Source organism: Lasiodiplodia theobromae, assembly GCF_012971845.1.
Source record: "Lasiodiplodia theobromae strain AM2As chromosome Unknown scaffold_27, whole genome shotgun sequence".
Taxonomy (NCBI): domain Eukaryota; kingdom Fungi; phylum Ascomycota; class Dothideomycetes; order Botryosphaeriales; family Botryosphaeriaceae; genus Lasiodiplodia; species Lasiodiplodia theobromae.
The window spans coordinates 487,070-509,678 of record NW_023336477.1 but is presented as its reverse complement, the minus strand read 5'-3'; the positions used below and the strand labels follow the sequence as shown (position 1 = coordinate 509,678).

The window sequence follows — 22,609 nt, the reverse complement described above, 5'->3', positions numbered from 1 at the left end:
GGTCGGAGTTCGACATCCACCTTCCCTTTCTGGGACGACGGTGGGTCGGGCTGTTCTGCTGTGCCGCACCTCCATGTATTTAGTGCTTCGCCGCCGGGCTGCCACATCAACGACAAGCAGACGAAATCGAAAGTAATCATGGCATCCGTACCCAAGTTCAACAGCCAATCCACGGCCTCCGAGGTCGCCGCTGCTTTCTCTGATTCCATCAAGGGCCGCAACAGTACGTGCAGCCAACCAAAGCATTGTCACCCCGAAAAAGCGCATCATCGCTGACGCCACCATCAGTCCTCATCACAGGCGTGGGCCCAGGCGGTCTTTCACAGACGCTGGTCCAAACGCTTGCCGACCACGCCCCCGCCACCCTCTACCTGGCCGGCCGCTCGCCCGCCAAAGTCAACGCCATCGCCTCCAGCCTGCAAGCCACGCACCCCGCCATCCAAACGCGCACCATCCAGGTCGACCTCGCGTCCTTCGCCTCCATCCGCGCCGCAGCCGCGCAAGTAACCGCCCCGCTGCACCTACTCATCAACAACGCCGGCGTGATGAACGTGCCCACGCGCACGCTCTCCGCCGACGGCTACGAGATGCACCTGGCCGTGAACTACCTCGGGCTCTTCCTCCTGACCAACTTGCTTGTTCCCCGCCTGGCGCTGGGCGCGCGCGTCATGAACGTCGCCAGCAGCGCGCACACCATCTCGCCCTTCCGCTTCGATGACTACAACTTCGACGACGGCAAGGGCGAGCAGTTGCCAGAGGAGCAGCGGCCGATCAAGGCCGCGCTCGACGGATTCGGGCTGCCGTACGGCCTGGGCTACGTGCCGCCTGTGGCGTATGGGGCGTCGAAGACGGCGGTCGTGCTGTATACGGGGGAGTTGGCGAGGCGGTTGAAGGTGAGGGGCGTGTCTGTTACGTGTGTGAATCCAGGTCGTGAGTTCTGCTGATCCCCCGTGTTGCTTTGTGGAGAGGATTGACATAGTGCAGCGATCGCGACGGAGCTGTGGCGTGAGATGCCCGAGGAGGTGCGTCAGCAGGTGTTTGCCAACCTGCCGATGCGGTCGAAGGAGCAGGGCGTGGCGGACTATCTCGTCGCGGCGTTGTATCCCGGGCTTTCAGGTATGTTCTCTGGTACTTTCCCGGTTGGTCAAGGACTTTGGTTGATGGTTATCCTGCGTAGATGGTGCCTATGTGGAGAACTGTGAGGAAACGGATGTGCTTCCTTTCGCGAAGGACGCCAAGCAGGCGCAGCGCCTTTGGGAGTTGAGCGAGGAGCTTGTGCAGGAGAAGTTTGCATTCTAGGTCATTGCATATTGGTACACGTCCTTGAGCAATCTCGTGTGACACACCAAACTACGCATCCCTCCTTCTCTTAAATCAAAGTTGAGTCGGAGAATGCGACCAGGCTAGCCGGATTGGGTAATTTCCGAGCCAGCACCCCACACCTTGGCATTGCCACACAGCAAGTGTCCTTCTTTCCATATATAGCACGAAAATGAAAACACTCAAGTTTGAACAACGGCAACGGCTTAGCTTGAGGTGCCTACTAACTGTATCCAATCAACGAAACAGAAAATGACCATCGCCGCCTAATAGCAAGAACATCGGACTGCTGACGAAGAAAGGCCGGACATTGGTAGTAGTAAGTAGGAGCAATAATCTCAATAGCTGGGTAGTACCAATTCCAGCACTGAGAGCCACGAGATGAGCGGGGTGCGTCTGATTTTGTCAACCAGGAACTTGACACTGGCTGTGTTCATGGTAAGAACTCTAGTTGGCGCGGATGAGCAGAAGGAAGCGAGGGTACGTCCCACCGCAGTGCTTCTCCGGTACGCTACCGTCTCTACCATCAGCCAAGAAATCACCCCTTCCTTCCTCGTCTGCTGCCCATGTCCGCTGGCTGGAGACGCCTACATGGAAATCATCTGACAACCGAACGCTGATTTTTATTTCGAGTCTGTAGTGGAAGTGATAGGAGATATAATTACAGTGACGAGTGAATGCCCGCCAAATGCGATAACATCACTTGCCCCGCTGGCTTTAACGCGAGCTGCAAGTCTACTTTCCCCGTTTTGGTGATGGGAACACTTACGATATCGGCGATAGCCCCATCAATCGTCCGCTGCGTGTAAGTCAAGAAAACGACTTGTTCATCCTTGACAGGTTGGAATGCCAGCATCGGCGCTGCTCCCGCGGTCGGATGTTCGTCCAAGAGCCCCTCAATCTCATCTGCCGGCACTCTGACCCCAGATGATCATCTGCTCGGGGTCTCCTCCAAAGGCGGCAACGTTATCCCTCACCCATTCCATCGCTCCACGCTGGTCCAAAAGACCGGAACGTGCTTTGACGGCGTCAGAGCTATGATCATGATGTTGGAGTGGATCAGAAGGTTGATCCGTCACGTCGTGCCGGCATTAACACGATGATAACCCAGCTGAATTCTTAGCTGCCGCCCATAAGCGCCACGTTCCCCTGTAGCTAGGCTTTACACAGTCTAGTCCGTAGGTTACCGAGTACGTAAATTCTAAGCTGCCGCTCGTTGAGACAGGTATCAAACGGAGATAATCCATGGAGATAGGATTTAAACTGCCCATTTTTTTGACCGCTATTTCGCCGCTTGAATGGGCATGTATTCCCCAATTCCTGTGTCTCCTATACCTAGGGAGTCTTTTGGATGACGTATGCCAAGGCCACAGAGGTGATGGCACAGCCACCTTTCTTGTCCTTATCCTTGTGGATCGGACAGGTGCTTCGCCACGATAGAACTCGCATCACGCAACTGGACCGCAACGGATGCATAACGCTCCATTTCCAGGGAGAACATCCGACTTATCGCCGTAAGGATCGCCTGATAATCTTACATCTGATCTGTTCCTCGGATCAATAGAAAGGCATATCTACATGTGCAAACTCTTAGATATGTACATCTGCTCCACGCACATACGTCTCGGAGTACGCCTTCTTACCTTCGTTGTCGACGCAAAAGTCTCTTTTGCCCTTGAAAAATGTACCACTCCGTACACAAACTAGTCTTTTTCAGCCTTGCAGGGGTCACTGCTGGGTTGCCCAAAGGCTGGCTCCAGCCAGAATGGGTTCATTTTGACAGCGACGGCATTTCTTTGGCCGCTCACCTCTACGTTGCCCCGGCAAATGTTTCCATCTACAACACGTCTCAGCCACGCCCAGCTATTGTGGTTGGACACCCACATGGCGGTGTCAAAGAACAAACCGCGGGCCAGTACGCGCGGGAGATCGCGGAGCGCAGTGGAATCATCACTCTTGCCTTCGACGCCGCCTACCAGGGCGAGAGTGGTGGCATGCCCCGCTACCTCGAAGATCCGTACCAGCGCGCCAACGATGTCCGCAATGCTGTCACGTATCTTTCCACGCTCGGAGATCTCGTCAACCCCGAGCGCATTGGCGTGCTGGGGGTATGCGCTTCGGGCGGCTACGTCCCATTTGCAGCGCAGACGGACAAGCGCATGAAGGCCGTCGCGACCGTCAGCGGCATCGATCTCGGCACCCTGTACTCGGAGGGCTTCAACGCCACCGAAGGCTCGTTGCTCCCCAATCTAGCCGATCAGCTCCTGGAAGCCGGAAGACAGCGCGACAACGAGGCCCGTGGCGCACCGCCGAACCTCACCCGTATCTTCCCTCTGACCGAGGCCGACGTGACACCCGACTTGCCCGTCTTCTATCAGGAGAGCCACGACTACTACCAAACTCCCCGCGGCCACTGGCCCACGGCGCCGAACTGGCATCTTTGGCGTAGTTTGGATGAAATTGCCACGTACCGATCCTACCAGTGGATGCAACTCATCTCGCCCCGCCCTTTGCTCATGATTGCGGGGAGCGATGCCGACACTCTCTATTTCAGCCAGCGTGCCATAGAGCGAGCCGGCGATCCCAAGGAGCTATTCATCATCCCGGGAATGACTCACATTGATCTGTACGATCACACCAACCAGAGCACTCCCAAGCTCGTTGAGTTTTTCACCACCAACCTTTAAGCTGAGGAAGCTCGACGACCAAACCCCTCCAGCATTTATTGTACCTGTTCCGCTCGTAGTGCCCATATTTTCATTTTTAGTTCTCTTCCATGGTTGCATTGGTCGTTTTATGAGTTAATGGGGCCGGGATGAGGCTGTAGTCTGCGAAATGAACCCTTGCATAGTTAGCTCCAGCATTGTGTTAGATATATGTCGGCGCCACCAGGTCACTACGTACCCTGCAGACTACTTAATTTGTCACCAATGCCAAATTACTCCCAGGTCCGAGATTACAAATTCATATGACCGCTAGTGATGTTGTCGGGAATGACGACATGGTTACCAATTGACAACGAAGACATGATCCGGATGACCGGGACTGGCAGATCCGTGACGCTCACCTGATACGAAGTATATGACACCACGCATGGTGCCATCAAGCGACATGATGGCGGCAGAGAGCGAAAGACGGATCTGAAGGACCAAAGAAGTTTAGCAAAGCTCCAGCAACTATGGAACTAACGGTGAAGTGTAACGCTTGCATCTAACGACTCCCAATTTTTATACGTATCATTTCTAACCGCCGAAGCAAACGCTGGGGGAAAAGAACTGCCGGGAAACAAGGCAATACAGCATACGTCACAAGACTTGCTCTTTCCTCAATAAGCTCATAATCAAAATCAATTGCGGGAATAGTCTGTCGGTGTTAAGGATCGGTATTTGCCACTTTAATTGTTGTTGCAGTAAGTAATAGATAAGAGGCTCCCCTGGAGTATAAGGTAGATAGGAACTCAGTCCTGTTCTGGCTAGTTAGTCCAAGGCCAAGGGGCCTCCTAAAGTCCGACACCAAGTTTCCCCGAAGATGATAGACATTGAAACATCGTACGTTCGCGCGCAAACCCACAGCCCGGTGGCTGTGCTACCATGGCCGGGGGTTCTTCTATGCTCGTCACCTTCAAGCGGGCAGTACGATATATTTTGTCCAATCGGGAAAGTGCCTTTGGAAGATGCCGAGCGGAGTTAGGCGGAAAAAGGAGTTAAACAGGCAGACTGAGTTGTACCTGACGCTCGGCCAATCTACGGTATGCGCACTCAGCGCAGGCTACGTGCAGGTCATGTTCGGGGAATCAGCGGCAAAGATAGGTATTCTGACTGAATCAGAGTGAACGATATCCCGTTACCGTCTCAGACCCATGAATTCAACGGACCCATTAGAGCAACAGACCAATCGTACTGTCCGGACAAGTCAAAAATGCACAGGCCAGGGTTTTCCTAATGGGAACGTAAAGCTTGCCGGCAAATGAGAGATTCCGGATACAGCTGACAAAGTGTAATTTGCATTAATGGGTCTGAGACGGTACCTCCGAACATTCGTATCCACGTACCTCCTACGTCGTCGTCGGCCGAGGATAAACTTCGGTTCAGGATAGCCAATGTTTCTGTGGAGCATCTACCAAGTTGCTAGCCTGCATTGCCAAGCCCTCCAAGAAACACCACAGATGCATGTCACCTACTAGAATCAGAACTTGACTCCATCCGAGTGCTTCAACGCGCAGACCCTTGGGCCGCATACGCATACGAAGCCAGAGGGTCTTCTGCCCAGTTAGGCCTCCTAGGAATGTGGCTCAGCCCTTGCCGTCTCGCTTGGCAGTAGCAAAGCTGGTTCATTCATAAGAAACGTTTCCATCCCGTTAAGGAAGACATTGATCAAGCGTATGATTGCCACAGCCATGCGCGAAACACTTCTGGTACTCGCTTCCTTCCTTGCCGCCGTCGGCTCGGCGAAGGGGGCTGTGCTCAGCGCGCGAGCCTCGCCCAACGAAACAATCTCCGCGAACTGTGTACATGCTGTAACTTCCCCCCAGCTTTTTGGCTGCATTCCAACATTTCTGACTCCCCTCCAGTGCACTGAACTTTCCTCGGTGTTCGGCTCTGCTTTTCACTACCCCGACACTGATAACTTCACCATCTGGGACGCCAAGCAGCAGGAGGTTCGGCCGGCATGCCGAGTGGAGCCATCTTCTGCCGCCGAGGTATCACAGGTCCTGGGTATCCTCGTCGACACGTGGTGCCACTTCGCCGTCAAGGGTGGCGGCCATTCGAGAAGCCCCAATGATTCGAACTCAGTGGGAGGCGTTACCATTGACCTCGGCCGGATCAGCAGCGTTTCAATTGCTGCAGACGGTACACGCGCCAGCGTAGGTGGAGGTGCGAATACCCTCCAGGTATACAGCGCTTTGAACGCCAGGAACCTGTCTTTTGTCGGCGGTAGGGTCAACACCGTCGGCATCGGCGGCTTTGCTCTCGGCGGAGGTACGTCGCCCTTCTCGAACAAGTACGGCTGGTCCCTAGATAACATCTACGAGTACGAGGTAAGTTTTTATCACAAGAATTCTAGCTTGTTAGCCTCGATCTTTGAGTGTTAAAACAAGGGAACGGGGTGACTAATGCATTATGATTAAAGGTGGTTTTGGCAAACGGCACAATTACCACCGCATCTGAAGACTCCAATCCCGACCTCTACTGGGCTCTCCGTGGCGGTAGCAACAATTTCGGCATTGTCACTACATTCACCGTCCGTACATTTGCCCAAGGCCCTGTGTTTACCGGCCGGGTAACCTTCACCGACAACCAGACGGAAGCAGCGCTCGATGGAGCTTATGAGCTCTTTACCAACCCGGAACTGTCCACCGATGTCGACATGGGCTACGACCTCTATTACGGTTACAACCAAGCACAGGACAGTTTTACTCTGCTAGGCACAGAGCGCTACGCGAGGCCGCTGTCCAATCCGCCTGTCTTTCAAGGCATCGACTCAATTCCACCGGCGTCGAGATCTACCAATATCGACACGATGGCGAACATGCTGGACAACCATCCCATCTTGGGAACAACGCGGTACGAGCACGCCCAGGTCTCCATCGCTCCGCTACCAGTGTGACTAATTCGACACCCAGCCACCTATTCCGTACAGTCAGCGTGCTGCCCTCTCGCGAACTGCTGACGCAGTGTCTCAGTATCTTCAAGGAGGAGGTCGAAGCAATCAAGACGGTCGAAGGCCTCGCTCCCAACTTCATCACCTATCCTCTCCAGAAGAACGCCATCGACGCGATGAAGCAGCGAGGAGGCAATGCGTTGGGAATAGACCAGGACGGGCCGCTTTTCGGTATGTGCTACCACAATCGCCATTACTGCAGGCTTACTGATGGCCATCCCAGTGATTCTGATATCCTCGGGCTGGTCGAATGCTGAGGGTGATGACGCTGTTACTGCTATGACGGTAAACACCGTCAATAGGATTCAGGAAGCAGCTGAGGCCCTTGGAGTCAGCCATCCGTACCTCTATGTCAACTATGCGATGGCAGACCAGGCCGAGGCGGTGTTCGCCGGATACGGCGCCGATAATCTGCAGAGATTGAAGCAAATTCAAAAATCTGTCGACCCTCAAGGCGTCTTTACTTCGCAGGGACTCTGGACGGGATTCATGAAGTTGCTCTGAGCAAATTCAACTAGATATTGTACTATCAAATTCACGATTTTTTGTGAAACATGTCTTTCTGCTATACCTGCCATGTCTTCTATATTGCTTCAGGACCTGCAATAAGCTTTGTGCCATCATACGTCCAGTTCATGTGGACCGGCTGCGCCGTCATGAGGGTAGGATCGGGACTGATATACACACTTGAAGTTGATTCCAACGCCGGGGAGTAGATTGGTTTCTAGGTCGCGGCTAGATTAGGCGTCTGTTTCACTTTACAAACCCCCTTCACTGAGGTGCAGCGTGCGGTCAAAACGGTGAACATTCATCTAGCAAGTAAGGCAGACCAACTATTCCCTTGCAGGAATTGGTAAAATAGTTGGCGCTTCTGCTGACTTCTATTTAGACAGTGGCTGCCGCCTTCTTCACGAACTCCCTGGGCGGTGCGGTATCGATAGCCGTGGCTCAGAACATCTTCAGCACCTCCCGAGGAAGAACCTACCGCAGTTTGCCAGTGGTGTGACGGATGTCGAGGCCATAATCCACGCCAGAGGCGTTGGTGTCCGCGACATGTGAACAAGGCTCAGGTCCAACGTGCACTGCACGCGTACAACATGGCCTTGACAGATTCGTTCATCTTTGCTATCGTTACGGCTGGTCTTTCTTTGTTGCGGCTCAATTCGTAAGACCAAATCAGTACACGAAAATTAACTACACAATTGACGATTAACTGTATGGGTGAAGAGGCGTTGTCTTTAATTTGATGGGTCAAGGGCAAAAGCAAACGGTTTCATACAGTGGAGGATTTTCAAAGTGGAGCTTATGACATGAATCATGGTATATTGTGCTTGAAGCTGATCTGACGTAGCAAGAATCAAAGATGATTATTAATTTTCACGGTCTAAAGGCAGTATATGCGTAGTTGCGAGCAGGTTTCAGGCGCCGGTGTTGGCCCCCAAATCAGAGCAGGTTTCTGGAACATAAGCGCCAACAACCAACAACAAAGATTGACGCGTTATTGGCCCATACCTTCAGAGTGTCTTATTAGAGTGAGATGTTGTAACCTTGCTAGGAACGTCCGGGCCAAAGTTTGCCTGATTTGGCAATCCGGGGATTATGGATGACTCGGCAATGCGAAAAGCTTGGGAAGACTTGTTCTCCGCCCCAATCCTTCCTTTGTGGGGCTGCATGATGTAATGCTGAACGGCAGATAAGTATAATATGCCAAGCCCCTCTATCATTCCAAGCCACAGAATCAAGTTCCACGTCACAGCACTCAATCAGCAACCATGCCCCTCCCAACACGCAAATTCGGAAAGAACGGCCCCGAGGTCACAGCCCTTGGCCTCGGACTAATGGGCTTGAGCGTTGGGTATGGGAAGCCTCGGTCAGACGCCGAGAGACAGGCGTTCCTGGATCATGCCTACAAAATCGGAGAGACAAACTGGGACTCTGGTAAAGGATTGCATCATATACGCTTTACAGTCCACGTGCTGATAGGTCTCTCATCCAGCTGATGCTTACGGCGACAACGAAGACGTGCTGGGCAAGTGGTTCGCCGCGAACCCGGACAAGCGCTCCGACATCTTCCTATCGACCAAGTTCGGCCTGAAATTCACCGCCGCCGGGACCCTGGAAATCGACTCGTCCCCCGACTACGCCAAGCAAGCGCTCGACACTTCCCTCAAACGTCTCGGCATCCCCTTCATCGACCTCTACTACTGCCACCGCCTGGACGGCAAGACGCCCGTCGAGAAAACCGTCCGCGCCATGGCCGACCTGCAGCGCGCCGGCAAAATCAAGCACATCGGCCTCAGCGAGTGCAGCGCCGACAGCCTGCGGCGCGCCAGCGCAATCGCCCCCATCACCGCGGTGCAGGTCGAATACTCGCCTTTCGCGCTCGACGCCGAGAAGGTCGGCCTGTTGCAGGCGTGCCGCGAGCTGGGCGTCGCCGTCGTCGCGTACGCGCCGCTCGGCCGCGGCATGCTGAGCGGGGCGTACCGCTCGCGCGACGACTTCGACGAGGGCGATTACAGGCGCCGCACGCCGCGGTTCAGCGAGGAGAACTTTTCGAAGAATTTGGTGCTGGTGGAGAAGATTGGGGAGTTGGCGAGGGAGAAGGGGGTGACGCCGTCGCAGTTGACGTTGGCGTGGTTGATGGCGCAGGGGGAGTATGTTATTCCGATTCCGGGTACGACGAAGGAGGAAAGACTGGAGGAGAATTTGGGGGCGCTGGATGTGCGACTCTCGCCTGAGGAGGTGGAGGCGATCAGGAGGACGACGGAGGCTGCGGAGGTGCATGGAGACCGATATCCGCAAGATGCTATGGGTGAGCTTTTCGCGGATACGCCGCCTCTCTAGCGGATATGAATCAGTCTGTATTTAGGTGAAAGGGTAGTCGGGTGAGGAGCAATGAAGTATCCGGCCTTCTCATCTTCTGGTGAATTATTTTCTATAGAACGTCATTGAGCGGAAGCCGTTTCTGATATAAGCAGCTCGAGCAGCAAGAAAAGTGAAGTAATATTCAAATGACTCTTATAGTCTTCTCCTCCATCCCAGCAACGAATGCACCCCCCTCCGTTTCCGAAAACCATACTCCAACACGCCAGTACTCCCAACCTTCCGGATTCTCATCATCCACTGGTAACAACACTAACCCTGCGACGTCCCCATCCTCAAGCTCTGTCATAACCAGCATCTCGAATCCCCTTGACCTACCCTCCGGCCAAAGGGGAATACGGCCGTAGAGGCCTTCACCTGGTGCATCGAAATCGAGCGTCAGATACGCAGTGAATGCCCAATCTGGCGTGCCAACACGGTAGCTGATATCATCCGCTAGCGGTAGCGAATCCACGCCTCCAGGGGCTCCTATAGGGCACATCTTCCCGCGAATTTTCAGATGCCCGCCCGTGACAGAGCCGAATGGGTTCCGGCCTTCGAGAGTTGTCTCTGCTTCCAGAAACCTGCAAACGGGCGATGATATGGGAGCAGAGCCGGCTCGAATCCAAATCCATGGCCAGCCAATGTTGTATGAGTGGCTTGCCCAGCTCCATGAGGGGGCTACGTATTTTTGAGGAGGCCACCGGGTTTCAAGACAGTGTTTCAGCGTGGGGAGGGAGTGAGCTGTGCAAGGGAGGAACTGAATTGAGCAACCCCAGAGCAGGCCTCGGTGTAGATCCACTCTCCACAACCCGGCGAGGTACTCGCCCTCCTTTGCATCGCGGAAGAAAGACCTGGCTATTCCTGAGATTGCTGGGAGACGGTCCTTTTCATAAGTAAAGTGTCGTCCTGTGTATCCACCCAATACCCATGACCACCGATACAAGTCTTCTTCTTGGTTGGTAAGGACTGAGGACGGTCGAGTGGCATGGGGTTGGGGAAATATGTGCTCGAGGTCCATGGCGCGACCATCTTCCAAACTGCCATTCTCAGCTTCCATGGTATCGTTTGAGATGCAGTATGTCATGTTTGAACCGAACAGGATTTGAAAGGATTGTGACCAGGATTCCTGGAATGTCCATCCACGTTTGCTCCATGAAGACCTTTTCACGTCCTCCAGGTACAGCTGGCTGGCGTGATCGTAGGCCTTCTCTCGGGGGTAGCCGAGAACTTGCGGCCGTATTACTCGTAAGAAGAATGAACCTGATACAGCCGGCTTTAGGACAGATCTGAATGGTATTTCGATAGATGGCTCGCATTCTCGTTGTAGGAAGCCGCTATCGGAACAGTTCCCTTGGACTGCACAAACAGTGACGTATGCGCAGTCGAATATATCTTTCATTTGAAGAGACTCTTTCTCCCAGTCTTCCTTATTGCCTTGAATAATGCAAAGTGCATCTATCCATAAAAATTGGATTTGCAGTGTGCGTGCAACTAGAATGGCATCTTGGTATGTTTTGGGGAGTGTGTCGAATGGTATCTCCGTCTGATATTGTGAAAAAGATTCCTCTGTTGTTTTCAAGACTCCCGAAGGATCACCCCAACGATAACCTGTACAATTACCTGTTATTATTATCATACACTACTCAAAATCAAAATGGTTGTAAAACAACTATATGTGGAAATATTTAATGAGGAGCCTTACTGAGAGCCACGTATCTGGATTTGGAGCCGTGTCGAAATCCGTCGAATTCGCTGTTGTGTGTTTCCATCAGGCGTAGACTATCGCCCGTTTGACCAACATATATCAGCCTAGTAGGAAGGAATTCCCTATCGTATGTTCTTGGATTGCGCTCAACGTGCGTATTGACAAGTTCTGTCAGTCTTTGGACACCGAACTTCGAGAGAGCATGTGGCGAAATTGTTCTCCGGCCAATGTTTAGCCATGTAGCGCATGGCCCTGTGGAAGTTAAAGCGGCCCAAATTATCGTAATCATTCTGCTCTTCATACCTGGTTGTGCATCAACTGCAAAGTAGGCGCGCATCCACTCCGACTCCCCATTCGTCGAGATCTGCAAGCGGAACCGAAGTCCTTGCAGAGAGCTTCCGTTTCGGGGGAACCTCCAACGTCCTGTAGGCTTACCCAGCTCAAACTCCAAGTTTTTCACACATACTCTGCCTTCTGCCAGCCCCTCTCTAGACCATCCCATCCTCACGCACCTCAGAATGAAGTCCTTGAAAAGCCCGCATAATCGGCATCCATTCTGTGCTGATACACTCAGAGCAGGGAGCTCGGGGAGGGTATCATTCTGCTCATAAACAAGCCTAATCACTCTTCTTTTCTGAAATGAGACATACTCATCACTTGGGCCGTTAGATACAACTTGACCCCCTTGCTCTTGGTCGTTGAACTCCACGACTTGGCATTTGTCACAGAAACGGCCAATGTATTGTTCTGAGGAATTCTGGTCTGTAAAAGTATCTTTGGCGGCCAGGTAATCGACATCGGCATTTATTGATTTGTCGGATGTAGGCAAATTCGGGGATTCCATGAGGGGACTTTATCCCCTTTGCCAAGATGATATGCTGCAATACGAGAAGATTTTAAAGGTGGGTTTAAGGCTCGGAGCAAGTTTTCGGCTTCAAGGTTAGACGATGCGATGAGTTGCGAAATGTAAAAGGAGAGGATGGGGTTGGTGGAAACCGGTTTATCAGTTGAAATGGCCATTTATGCTCCATCAAGCTGAATGGGCTGCATGAAACGTAATACGACGTGGCGTTATGAAGTATCACACACGAGTAGTTACAAATGCACGTCAGCTGTGGAGTATCACTGGCGCTAGGAGCGCCACGTCCACACAACCAACTTGACGTCGCACATTTGCCCCAAGCGACTAGCAAGGGTGATGTGGGGCGGTGTAGGGGCTGGGCGCCACGGTGCGGTTAGGCAGCAGCGTCCCTGTGCAGGGAAACAACATGGCTAGGTAGTGTATTATACAGAGGAGTGCTACAGCCGATGGCTCCCGCGTAGAATAGCAGGACTCTGGAACATAGCGTAACTATGCCCCAGCTCTGCCTTAGAAAATAACATATGTGGGTAGTTAAAGCGATCGTCCGGATATGTATGGAGATTTTTTTTAATCATGACATGAATTAAAAACAAATCCACGCTAGCCATCGGCTGCAGGAGAGGACTGTATGTAGAGTTGCCTGCACACCGGCGGCCTTTCTGTCGTCTTTCTCGTGATCGCGCATCACCAACAGCGGCGCGCACATCTTGTTTCAGTGCAACGCTGGCACCACTGGGTAAACGAGGCTGTCGCCCACATCATCCCTTTGCTTTTCGAGTACACGAATGTCTTTTCTAGAATTTTTTCATCATGAAAATATCTTCGTTAAATGACAGTGCCGTCAAATACAAAGTTGCTAAAGAAGAAACACAAACATGCCATCAGCTATGGCTACCTTGATCACAATGCATTATCAAACTCTTCAGTAAGTCTCTGCCCGGTGTTGAAGCGCATTCTACATGAGAAGCTATCAGGAGCCGCTTAGAAGTTCTCGATGACAGGTCGGATACGCAGATTGGTATCAGTACGCACAATCAGATTAGCATGTAAATAGATCAGCGGGGCTATATTCAAACAAAGTGCTGTTTTCAGATCGAAAGCAGAATTATTCTATTGCGCATAAGTCTATTGCTAAAAATCATTAACCATCAATCATTAATGGGATCTTATCTTCCTCCATTCCAAACCCAAAGAAACAACAAATGAAAAAGCGGCCGCTGCTGTGGCTACATAGAATGTAGAGACGATTCCGTCGTTGTATGATTGAATCACGCCGGGCAGCTGAGCCTGTGTGACCAAGCTTCTGACAGAAGAAGATCCACCATGCAAGATCCTTTCAATCTCGGCCGAACCAATCCCGATGTCTTCCAGCTTTGATAGGGAGCTGACGAGTGTGTTGCTGAAGATCGCCTGGGCGGTCCCGAGGAACACGGAACCACCAAAGAACTGGAAAAGCTGCACGATCGACGTTCCGACAGGAATGTCATCGTCCTTGAGGACGGTCTGAGTGGCCATGTATGGCATTGAGAGAGTCATGCCAGCACCGAGTCCTTGTAGGACTTGGTAGGGGATCCAGTATTGGTGACTGGTAGTTGTCGTGAATGTGGTGATGAGCCCGGTGCCGATGGACATCAGCGTCGTTCCAAAGAGAACAAAAGGATTGGCGTAGTTGAGCCGTGCAACAAGCATTCCGGCGAGGTTTGACGAAAGGATGTCTGAAATAGCCAATGGCAAGTACATGACGCCAGAGTTGACTGGTGATGCTGACTTGATGACCTGGAACCATTCTGGAAGGTAGTATATGGAGACCATCACGGCCCCCATTGCGAAGAAGTTGGTGAGGCTTGCAGCACACATGGTGCGCTGGGTGAAGAGCCTCGGAGGTATCATTGCGTCATCTTGTTTGTAAGATTGCCAACATATGAAGACAATACCGAGGAGGCCGCCTCCTATGAAGAGGCCGATGATTGTTGCACTTTTCCACGGATACTTCGTGCCGCCCCATTGAAGAGGCAGAAGAATCATGACAATGGAGGGTATGAACAGGAGGGCGCCGATTCCATCAAGCTTTCGAAGTCTCTGTAGAACTGTGGTTGAACCCGACTTTCGAGGAGGAGGATGGAAGAATAGTATCGTGAAGATCACTGTAACAGCACCAATCGGTAGATTAATCCTGTGAACTGCGTTAGCGTCTGCATTGATGTTCGCCGATTTTTTGTACGGACCAAAAGCACCAACGCCACGAGGCATGTTGCGTGAGAGCGCCTCCAATCAGGGGTCCGATGATGGTCGCGACGCCGAATGTGGAATGCAGGATGCCAATTACCCCTCCTCGCTTATGGAGCGGCAGGGAGGCGGCGACGATTGACCAACCGCCAGTTGACATTCCTGCGCCACCTACTCCCGCAATTGCTCGGCCGATTATGAGCATCGGACTGTTGACAGCCGTTGCACATAGTATAGAGCCCAGTTCGAATACTGCGAGAGAGGAGAGAAACATAGTCTGACATGGTTAGAATCTACCTTGTGGATGAGGAATAAGTCATACCTTCAGAGAAAAATATGTGAACAGCTTTCCCGAGATGGGCTGAACCGAGCATGTTGCGAACGTGTACGCGCTTCCGTACCACCCAATGTCTTGAACACTCCCAAACTGCGCCGTGATGTGGGGAACAGCGGTGGCGAGAATCGATGCATCCAGGGACATGAGAAAAATGGCCAGGACTAATCCAAAAACGACAAGGAACAATTTTGCGCCGGTGAGCTCGAATTGCTCATCTTGCTCCTTGTCCTGCACCTTTTCAGCGTCGATGCTTGGTGGCATGGAGCTTTCGCTGTCCATGGTAGTGGATGATGTCTTGGCTTGATGGGCTGAGTGTATTGTAGCAATTGAAAGAACATCGGTGACAAAAACCATCTATATAATAATCTCCTCAAGAGGGTGATGGAAAATGATTAAGAGGATGGTAAGAAATGATTCACCGATTTTTACTAATTAGGAATAGCCTAAAACGCCATCAGCCACGCGTGAGTGTAACAAATTCATTATGAATCATTCTGAGCCAACCTGCAAGTGATGGTTTTGGAGTATCTAAAAATGAAAACATACCTCCGTCAGTGCATTCTTCAGACCTGTTTACATTCTATACCCCATTCAGTCTGTATCTAAAAAGTAACGTAGCTTTGAGTTGAGCGACATGTTTTCTGGAAGGGAAAGCGTTTATCTAGTTACGGGAATTTGGTCGCTGACAAACGTAAGTGTTTCATCCCGTACCCTTGCATTTAAAGGATCTGCATCGCGGTCACCAAGTGCCCCTGCTATGGAGCCCTTGCATACCGCTTGAAATGATTCAGCGTTCCTCACATTAGTGCTTCAAGCATTTTCCCGAAAAGTTCGCTAGCCGGGTTTTGTTTGGAAGAATTCGTCGCAGTGTTTCCAAGGCTGCTGTGCATAACAAATGCCCCGCATGGTACAGTCCCCTCATGCAGCCGATAGCTAGCGTGGATTTTTGCTCATGTCGTGGGTAGTTGAAGCTATCGTCCGGACGTGTCTGTAGAATTTTAAATTCGACGTTCTCATCCGAACGATAGCTTCAACTACCTACATATGTCATTTTTCTAAGAAAAGAGCCGGGGCATAGTTGTGCCTGGGGCTTTACTATTCTTCACGCTAGCCTTCGGCGGCGAGACCCCCCTGTATGCCCCACGGAACAGAGCGCCCTCGCCGTGGTCTTGTTAGGCTGAGCTGAGGGTCACTTGCCACGTTACGCACAACGTTCGAGGACTGCATGCGAAGGATTTTCAACGCAGCGGAAATTCAGTTTCCAGTGAGCTGCAAAACTCCCGACATCAACTGCGGCTATGTCGCTTCGCACAAGCCTTGCATCGTGCAGTAAGCTGACATACTCCCGGCTGAACAGTCTCGACCCGACTTCAGTCAGCCTCATCGAACGCAGCTAAGCAACATGCACGTTGACGCTACTATACTTTTTTCGATGTAGAAAGCTTACCAGTTCACCAGAAAAGAGTAAAGATATTTGTTGTTTTTTTTTTGAAGCACCTTAGACTTCTGAAATCTTTAAAAGTACGAAAGAAGTGATTACATGTAGAAGCCATAGATCATATCATCTGTAATGTCAAAAATGGGATTGTTGTGAGCAGAAGGTCCGTCAGTAGAGGTTGCGCCGAGTGACGGCCCACCGAGTGGGTCTACTGCAGCCATATCAAAAGACTCGAGGTCAAAAGCGGAAGTCGGGTCCATTTGAAATTCTGGGCGCAATGAATTAGCATGATCACGGTGGACAGGTTGAGCAATGCGGGGTATTTCTTACCATCCAAATTCTGCCAATCAGCAACCTCACCCTCCTCCGTATTGTGTTCCTGCATTACCGTCTCCAACCGGTCCATGAGGGACTTCAGCAGCCTCAATGGCCGCTTTAATCCATAGTTGCATCCTCGCTGGTACTCTACAAGTGCATGCCAGAAGAAACGCAAGCACCCAATGTACTCCTTGTCGGTGTGCTGCAGTATGACAAGGGCCGCGCAATACGTGGCGTACGATATGCCATACTGTGCACGTCTGAGCGTGAACGCATCTCTATACGCTTCTACAAGTCTCCAGGTCTGGAGTGCTGCCTCCAGACACCTCTGCCTCGCTTCTTCTTGACATCCTTCATCAAGAGTAAAGTTGAAACGGCCGCGATTCAGAAAGGCTTGCTCGGTCAAGATAATCAGAGTCCAGTAAGTCGTGCTTTTTGTTCTAAGTCAGCGTTCTCAACGTTTGACTCTCTCGATCGGGGAAAAGGCTTACTGGGGTGTAACCTGATGAGGTGGCGGGGTGGGTTGTGTGCTGGGGTCATATTTCAACCACAAAGAAAGGTTATTCTTCCATTGGCTCAGCTGCTCCCTAACATCGTGCCTCGTTTCCAACAGAGCATCCTGGGAGATCTCGGCACTGTTTATCGAATAAAAGGCGTCTATGATTCGGGCGGCAATGTCGCAGAGCTGAAGCAAGCTACGAAAGGTGCTGAGCGCGTAGGATGGCCGCCCGGGGTAAGCGGGAACTGTGGCGTCGGAAGACTCAACGAGGGGATCAACATACGGCGTCCACATTTCGAGCTCCTCATACGAGTCAAGATACTCGCGCGACACCTTGCCGGCCGATTCGAGCATCGCGGGGGGTCTGCCGAGAAAGAGAGACTGGAACTTGTCCCCGACGTAGGCTCCCCAGTACACTCTTCTTCTAATTTCCATGTCGATGGCCGTCAGCTCCGCATCGGAAGCACTGTGAGGAATATCCAGGTGGCAGCCGAGATCAGTAATCATCCTGTATGCTATGCCACAGAATATCCAGCCGGCACTCTGCTTACCGTGTGGTACCAAGCAGGCGCCGCAGGTAAGGAGTGCTACAATGGTTGGAATTGATGGGTCATCAATATATTGTGGTAGCAAAGCCTTGAAGCGTTCATAGAATGCCATGCCTACTGTCTGATTTAGGGGATCAGAACGTACACAGATCCGGTTGCTATAAAGACTGCTTTGGAAATAGATTGCGTTCAAAAGAAGCTTGTTGGCATAAGGCCCATGCTTGATGAGGCTGTCCATAATGGCAGGGCGATAGGTAAGTAGGTAAGATAAGTGCTGGCGGTTCCAGTGCAAATTCAGGAGGTGCATGGCGGTATCCATCGGAACGCCGTCAAAGTCAATATTTGCCGTGATGCTCGGTGACAAGAGTAGAACAGTCTCCTCCTGCCTTCGGATTGCCGCGTATGATATAAGCCGATCTCGCATGGCATCTTCGGACAGTGCCCCCACATCAGTCCCCGTAGACTGTGAATTTGCCATCGGCGATCTTGAAGTCTGGTCGTGCAACAGACTCGTTGCGCCGTAGACTTGCGGCGAGTGCGCTTGAGAACGCAAATCATTCTCCCTTTCTTGTCCTGGAAATGTCGGCACTTGGAGCCCCTCATTGAGGGTAGATGCTGTGGACCGGCCCAAAGGGTTTGATGAATGATTGACCCGATAGTTAGAGGACTCATTTCTGATCGTCTGTGGACTTGGAAGAGTGCGCAGTGTTGAAGAATCTGGGGAATCTTGATGACTTCCTGTATTTGATGCATGCTCGTGCGTGATGGGTCGACTACCGAGGCAAGCGGCTTCAGCGCTAAGCTCGATCAAGTCGGAGGTCCGCTGATTTCCTGTGCTTTTGTCGCGCAGTTGCTGTTTTGCTTCCTCAAGTTGCTTTTGTAGCTGTCTCACATCATCCTTTCTGGTTCGTACGGCTGTTTTCCTCGCGTCATGTGGATACTCGCAGTCGTAGCCTCTCAAGCCGCATGTAGTGCAGATTGGTCGCTGGCCGTCGCATTTCACCTTTTCGGGGCGGAAAAACGTCAGGTACGGATAAAACAAAGGGGACTTTCGTTCTCATAGGCTGGAGGAATGATCTACCTTTCTTTTGCGGCAGCTTGTGCATGTTCGGCATTTGCCCTCTGACCGGGTTCGTTGAGAGGTAGATTGGCGCCCTCGCGACGCCGTAGACGGCAGGCCCGATAGAGACATGGACTTTTCAGATTCCAATGTACCCCTACTGAATGTATGGTGACTTGAAGATGCAGTGGTAAAGGCGCACGTGGGGCTGGTTGAAGAGAACTGTAACTCCGTGCCGCAGAATGGCCGGTAGTTCAAGGTTCCGCCGGACATTGAATGTCCGGCTCTGCCCTTACCTAATGAGGAATGTCCGATGCTGATCTATACATACGTGCAATTAAGCTTGCCGTCCTGTCCTGCTTCTGCATGAAAACAATTGTTGTCTCGTGGGATGAAGCAAGGGTTTGTTGGCAAAGATCTAATAGAGTTTACGCAGGGGCTTCATTATCGGAAGAACAGAGTCTGATTATCGTGCAGGAAAATGCCCGCTTATGTCGATTACTACAGACAGTTTTGAAGACCTTATATAGCCTTTTAAATCCTTCAGTAGGCCGCAGACACAAGTAACAGCTTCATCATCTTCTATTATCATATTTACAGGGTCAGGAAAAAAAGCATTAATTTAATAGACACCGATTTATGGGAATTAAGCATTTAAAATAATTCTAATAATCTCTAACCGTCTAAACCTTACGCCCATCTATAGAGGGGTGCTACAGCCGATAGCTAGCGCGAAGAATAGTAGGACTCTAGAATATAGTATAACTATGCCCTAGCTCTACCTTAGAAAAATTAACATATATAAGTAGTTGAAGCTATCGTCCGGACGTGTATATAGACTTTTTAATTCGATATTCCCGTCCGGACGATAGCTTTAGCTACCCATGACATGAGCAAAAAGCAAATTCACGCTAGCCATCGGCCGCGAGAGGGGACTGTAAAGCAAGATTGACCGCCGCCTCGGAATGCGTCACACTCGTGTCAATGATTGGCACGGTGCTATCCTCAGAACTGACCAGCATTCCAAATTCCGTACAACCCAATACGATAACTTCCGCACCCCGGAGAACAAGATCGGCAATCGCAGCCTTGAACTTAGCCTTCGTCTCGGGAAGGAAGATATTCCTGGCAAGCTCTTGGTAGAGCGCGTTGTGAACGTTGCTCTCGTGCTCTCCCTCAGCCACCAAAACCTCGAGGCCGTACTTTTCTCGCAGGCGGCCCACGAAATACGTGCCCGTCATGGTGTACCGGCTACCAAGGAGTCCGACCGTGGTGCATCCGAGCTCAAGCACCTTCGTTGCGGCTGCGTCGACAATATGCAGTATGGGGAGGTCCACGTGAGCAGCGATGTAGGTGTCGGCCGTGTGCACTGTGTTGCAGGCCAGCAGGAAGAAGTCAGCCCCTGCAGCTTTCAGGCGGTTCGCTTGCTCGGCGAGCAGCCGCCCGACCTCGTCCCAGTTCCCATCCGCTTGTGCCTTCTCGATGAGGGCGAAATCCGTCTGGCTGATGAGGAGGTTGGGCGTATGAAGGCCGTTGCTTCCCGTGCGCTTCTTGAAATATTCGTGGATTGTTCGATAGTAGACCAGGGTGCTGGGCCATGCGATGCCTCCAATGATTCCAATCGTCTTCATGGTAAAGGTTGATGTAGGGCCGGTACAGGCGGTCGCCGCTCTATTTGATATCCAGTTTTGAAGGAAAAGGAATGCCGTGGACTTGTTGGAAATTGTAGACAGAATGAAGGGAAAACGATGCCTCAACAAAGAAAGATTGAAACTGACAGTTGATTTTATTTTTTTTCTACCTCCGTTCAGATGTTATATACGAGAGACTCTCCGAAGCCCGGTCTATGTGTGAACTTGGCCGACGTCGACGTCCATGCTCCGTTGCCATGCAGGTTTCGGGGATTTCAACCTCCGATTATGTCATACCTCTAGTGATGCCCAGCCATTGGTCGCTCACAAATGTGAGAAAACAATGATGTAGCACAAGAAATTCTCTAACACGACTGTGCATTTCTACGTGTAATTTATTTGCAGAAGTCCCTCTTGACGCATAAAAGATACCACATCACAACCGGGGAAATCGGCGGAGGTTCGTCACAACGGGGTACGCAGCTACGTGAAAAAAACGTATAGTACAATATGTTCAGAGGATTATGGTGGAATAGCGTTCTGTGAGACTAATCCTAGTTGAGATTTTATGCTTCTTGAGTGGGAAAGTGGAAAGGTGAAATTTAAACGCAACCGCTTAAAAAGGCAATGACCATTTTGACTACTTGCATAAAATTAAGAAGTACAATTTTTGACAGCCCTGAGTATATCGCATATCCTCCGAAATTGCACAATAACGCAGGGCCGAGAGACTTGACCAGTGTCGCGGAGTACTTCATCCAATTACTGAATCTCAATGGGTGATTTCAGGAAGGACACTGAACTTGGTTAGTCGAAGCTGAGAACAAAACTGAGCCACTCACGCAATAAGTCTGTAAAGATAGAAATTAGTTAGAAATTTCAAGCACCGCTTCACTGGGGGTACGTACAGGAGCAAGGTAAATGCTAGCACCGCCGTCATCACAATTGGCGGCAGCAGCAGATTCCTCATCGCAGTTGGTCACCCAACCCGTGACACCCTTCCATAATTAGCTGCACTGACATCATTATGGCAGAAGTTGGAGGCCTTTTACCTTAGCTGTTGTGCATTTCTCATACGCAGCGCTGGAGCCGGGGACGACATCCCTGTAGCACGCCGCGGACGCCAGACCTATGAGGCCAAGGAAGGAAAGGAGCCAGAGCCTCATGTTTGCGGATGGAATTCAGGGAAATGCGCTGTCGAAAAAGCGTTTAAATAGTCTCAATATATAGCGGGAAGAATAAGGCAGCCAAGCTTTGTCATGGCAATTAACGTCAATGCTTGTTTCTGGGTCAGTGGTCTGATCCTACCCCTCAGCAAAGGTACCGAGGAGCAGGTAGATGCTTCCCAACTGGTAATACTCCACCGACGTCTGTATGCATTCGGAAAGTGTTAACGACGGGCCGATTACATTTTATAGAGACAAATACCAGAAGTGTTAATGTAATAGCAACATAGAGTATTCTCGAATACATTCACAGTGCTACTACCTTTGAATTCTTACTTTAAGAACTCTCACAGATTTCAGCCACACTGCAAAGAAATTTCTGATAAGACGGGCTCAAATCTTGTTTGTAGGTTACAGTGTCTGGCTGGATCCATAAAAATAGGCGCCCCTTCGGGCCGCATTTCCGGAACAATTTTGTGGCCACCTCCAAATTGTTAACCGAAAGTTCTTGATCAGGACAGTGTGGTGTTAAAATCACGGGCCATGACGTCTGATTCCCAGTTCCCAAGGTTCCGTGCTTACTACGTAAAGGTCTCGGCATACGAGCCGGTTTACACTAAGATCGTCTGTGGAGCATCTGGTCCGTTCGGACTTTGTACAGATTATTGTTTATCAACTCTTATCTCCGAGACAGCCGAGGGTACTGTCTTAGAACCTGTTCAACCGGCTCCAGTTATCGGTATATGCACTGGAGTTTAAGTAAGCTGAGTAGGCGTTTCGAGCCTCAGAGCACAATAGACTCATCGAGCACAACTCAAGACTCAGTAGAAGACTAGGCTCTACAACTTGAGACAAAGTCGTTTGGCGTAAGAGAAACTTTAAAGTATTCAGCTCGTTTGATTTTTTCAGAAGCATATTAGTGCTACAAGGGAATTCGTTTTGAGTATTACATGGCATGAAAGATGACGCATAT

General features: G+C 51.1%; 8 protein-coding genes across 8 annotated transcripts; 4 read left to right on the top strand and 4 right to left on the bottom strand.

The window, feature by feature from the left end:
- Positions 1 to 138: 138 nt before the first annotated feature.
- Positions 139 to 1,299, top strand: LTHEOB_8580 (Retinol dehydrogenase; the record flags this gene model as incomplete). The annotated part of the gene is made up of 4 exons (XM_035518073.1): positions 139 to 223; positions 289 to 930; positions 985 to 1,116; positions 1,178 to 1,299. 4 exons carry the CDS (start codon positions 139 to 141, stop codon positions 1,297 to 1,299), a joined length of 981 nt encoding a protein of 326 aa, XP_035370286.1.
- A 1,703-nt stretch (positions 1,300 to 3,002) lies between these two features.
- LTHEOB_8579 (X-pro dipeptidyl-peptidase (s15 family) protein) lies at positions 3,003 to 4,007 on the top strand (the record flags this gene model as incomplete). Its single annotated transcript, XM_035518071.1, has 1 exon — positions 3,003 to 4,007. The coding sequence occupies one exon, from the start codon at positions 3,003 to 3,005 to the stop codon at positions 4,005 to 4,007; it is 1,005 nt and encodes a 334-aa protein (XP_035370285.1).
- A 1,709-nt stretch (positions 4,008 to 5,716) lies between these two features.
- LTHEOB_8578 (FAD binding domain containing protein) lies at positions 5,717 to 7,485 on the top strand (the record flags this gene model as incomplete). The annotated part of the gene is made up of 5 exons (XM_035518070.1): positions 5,717 to 5,827; positions 5,891 to 6,358; positions 6,451 to 6,884; positions 6,944 to 7,152; positions 7,205 to 7,485. 5 exons carry the CDS (start codon positions 5,717 to 5,719, stop codon positions 7,483 to 7,485), a joined length of 1,503 nt encoding a protein of 500 aa, XP_035370284.1.
- Positions 7,486 to 8,753: 1,268 nt separating this feature from the next.
- Positions 8,754 to 9,825, top strand: LTHEOB_8577 (Aldo/keto reductase; the record flags this gene model as incomplete). Its single annotated transcript, XM_035518069.1, has 2 exons — positions 8,754 to 8,919; positions 8,978 to 9,825. 2 exons carry the CDS (start codon positions 8,754 to 8,756, stop codon positions 9,823 to 9,825), a joined length of 1,014 nt encoding a protein of 337 aa, XP_035370283.1.
- Positions 9,826 to 13,568: 3,743 nt separating this feature from the next.
- LTHEOB_8576 (MFS transporter) lies at positions 13,569 to 15,255 on the bottom strand (the record flags this gene model as incomplete). The annotated part of the gene is made up of 2 exons (XM_035518068.1): positions 13,569 to 14,586; positions 15,041 to 15,255. The coding sequence occupies 2 exons, from the start codon at positions 15,253 to 15,255 to the stop codon at positions 13,569 to 13,571; spliced, it is 1,233 nt and encodes a 410-aa protein (XP_035370282.1).
- Positions 15,256 to 16,512: 1,257 nt separating this feature from the next.
- LTHEOB_8575 (Nitrogen assimilation transcription factor) lies at positions 16,513 to 17,738 on the bottom strand (the record flags this gene model as incomplete). The annotated part of the gene is made up of 3 exons (XM_035518067.1): positions 16,513 to 16,682; positions 16,745 to 17,163; positions 17,224 to 17,738. The coding sequence occupies 3 exons, from the start codon at positions 17,736 to 17,738 to the stop codon at positions 16,513 to 16,515; spliced, it is 1,104 nt and encodes a 367-aa protein (XP_035370281.1).
- Positions 17,739 to 19,750: 2,012 nt separating this feature from the next.
- On the bottom strand, positions 19,751 to 20,470 carry LTHEOB_8574 (Aspartate racemase; the record flags this gene model as incomplete). Its single annotated transcript, XM_035518066.1, has 1 exon — positions 19,751 to 20,470. One exon carries the CDS (start codon positions 20,468 to 20,470, stop codon positions 19,751 to 19,753), a length of 720 nt encoding a protein of 239 aa, XP_035370280.1.
- Positions 20,471 to 21,255: 785 nt separating this feature from the next.
- On the bottom strand, positions 21,256 to 21,636 carry LTHEOB_8573 (uncharacterized protein; the record flags this gene model as incomplete). Its single annotated transcript, XM_035518065.1, has 4 exons — positions 21,256 to 21,267; positions 21,313 to 21,321; positions 21,379 to 21,468; positions 21,523 to 21,636. 4 exons carry the CDS (start codon positions 21,634 to 21,636, stop codon positions 21,256 to 21,258), a joined length of 225 nt encoding a protein of 74 aa, XP_035370279.1.
- Positions 21,637 to 22,609: the final 973 nt, after the last annotated feature.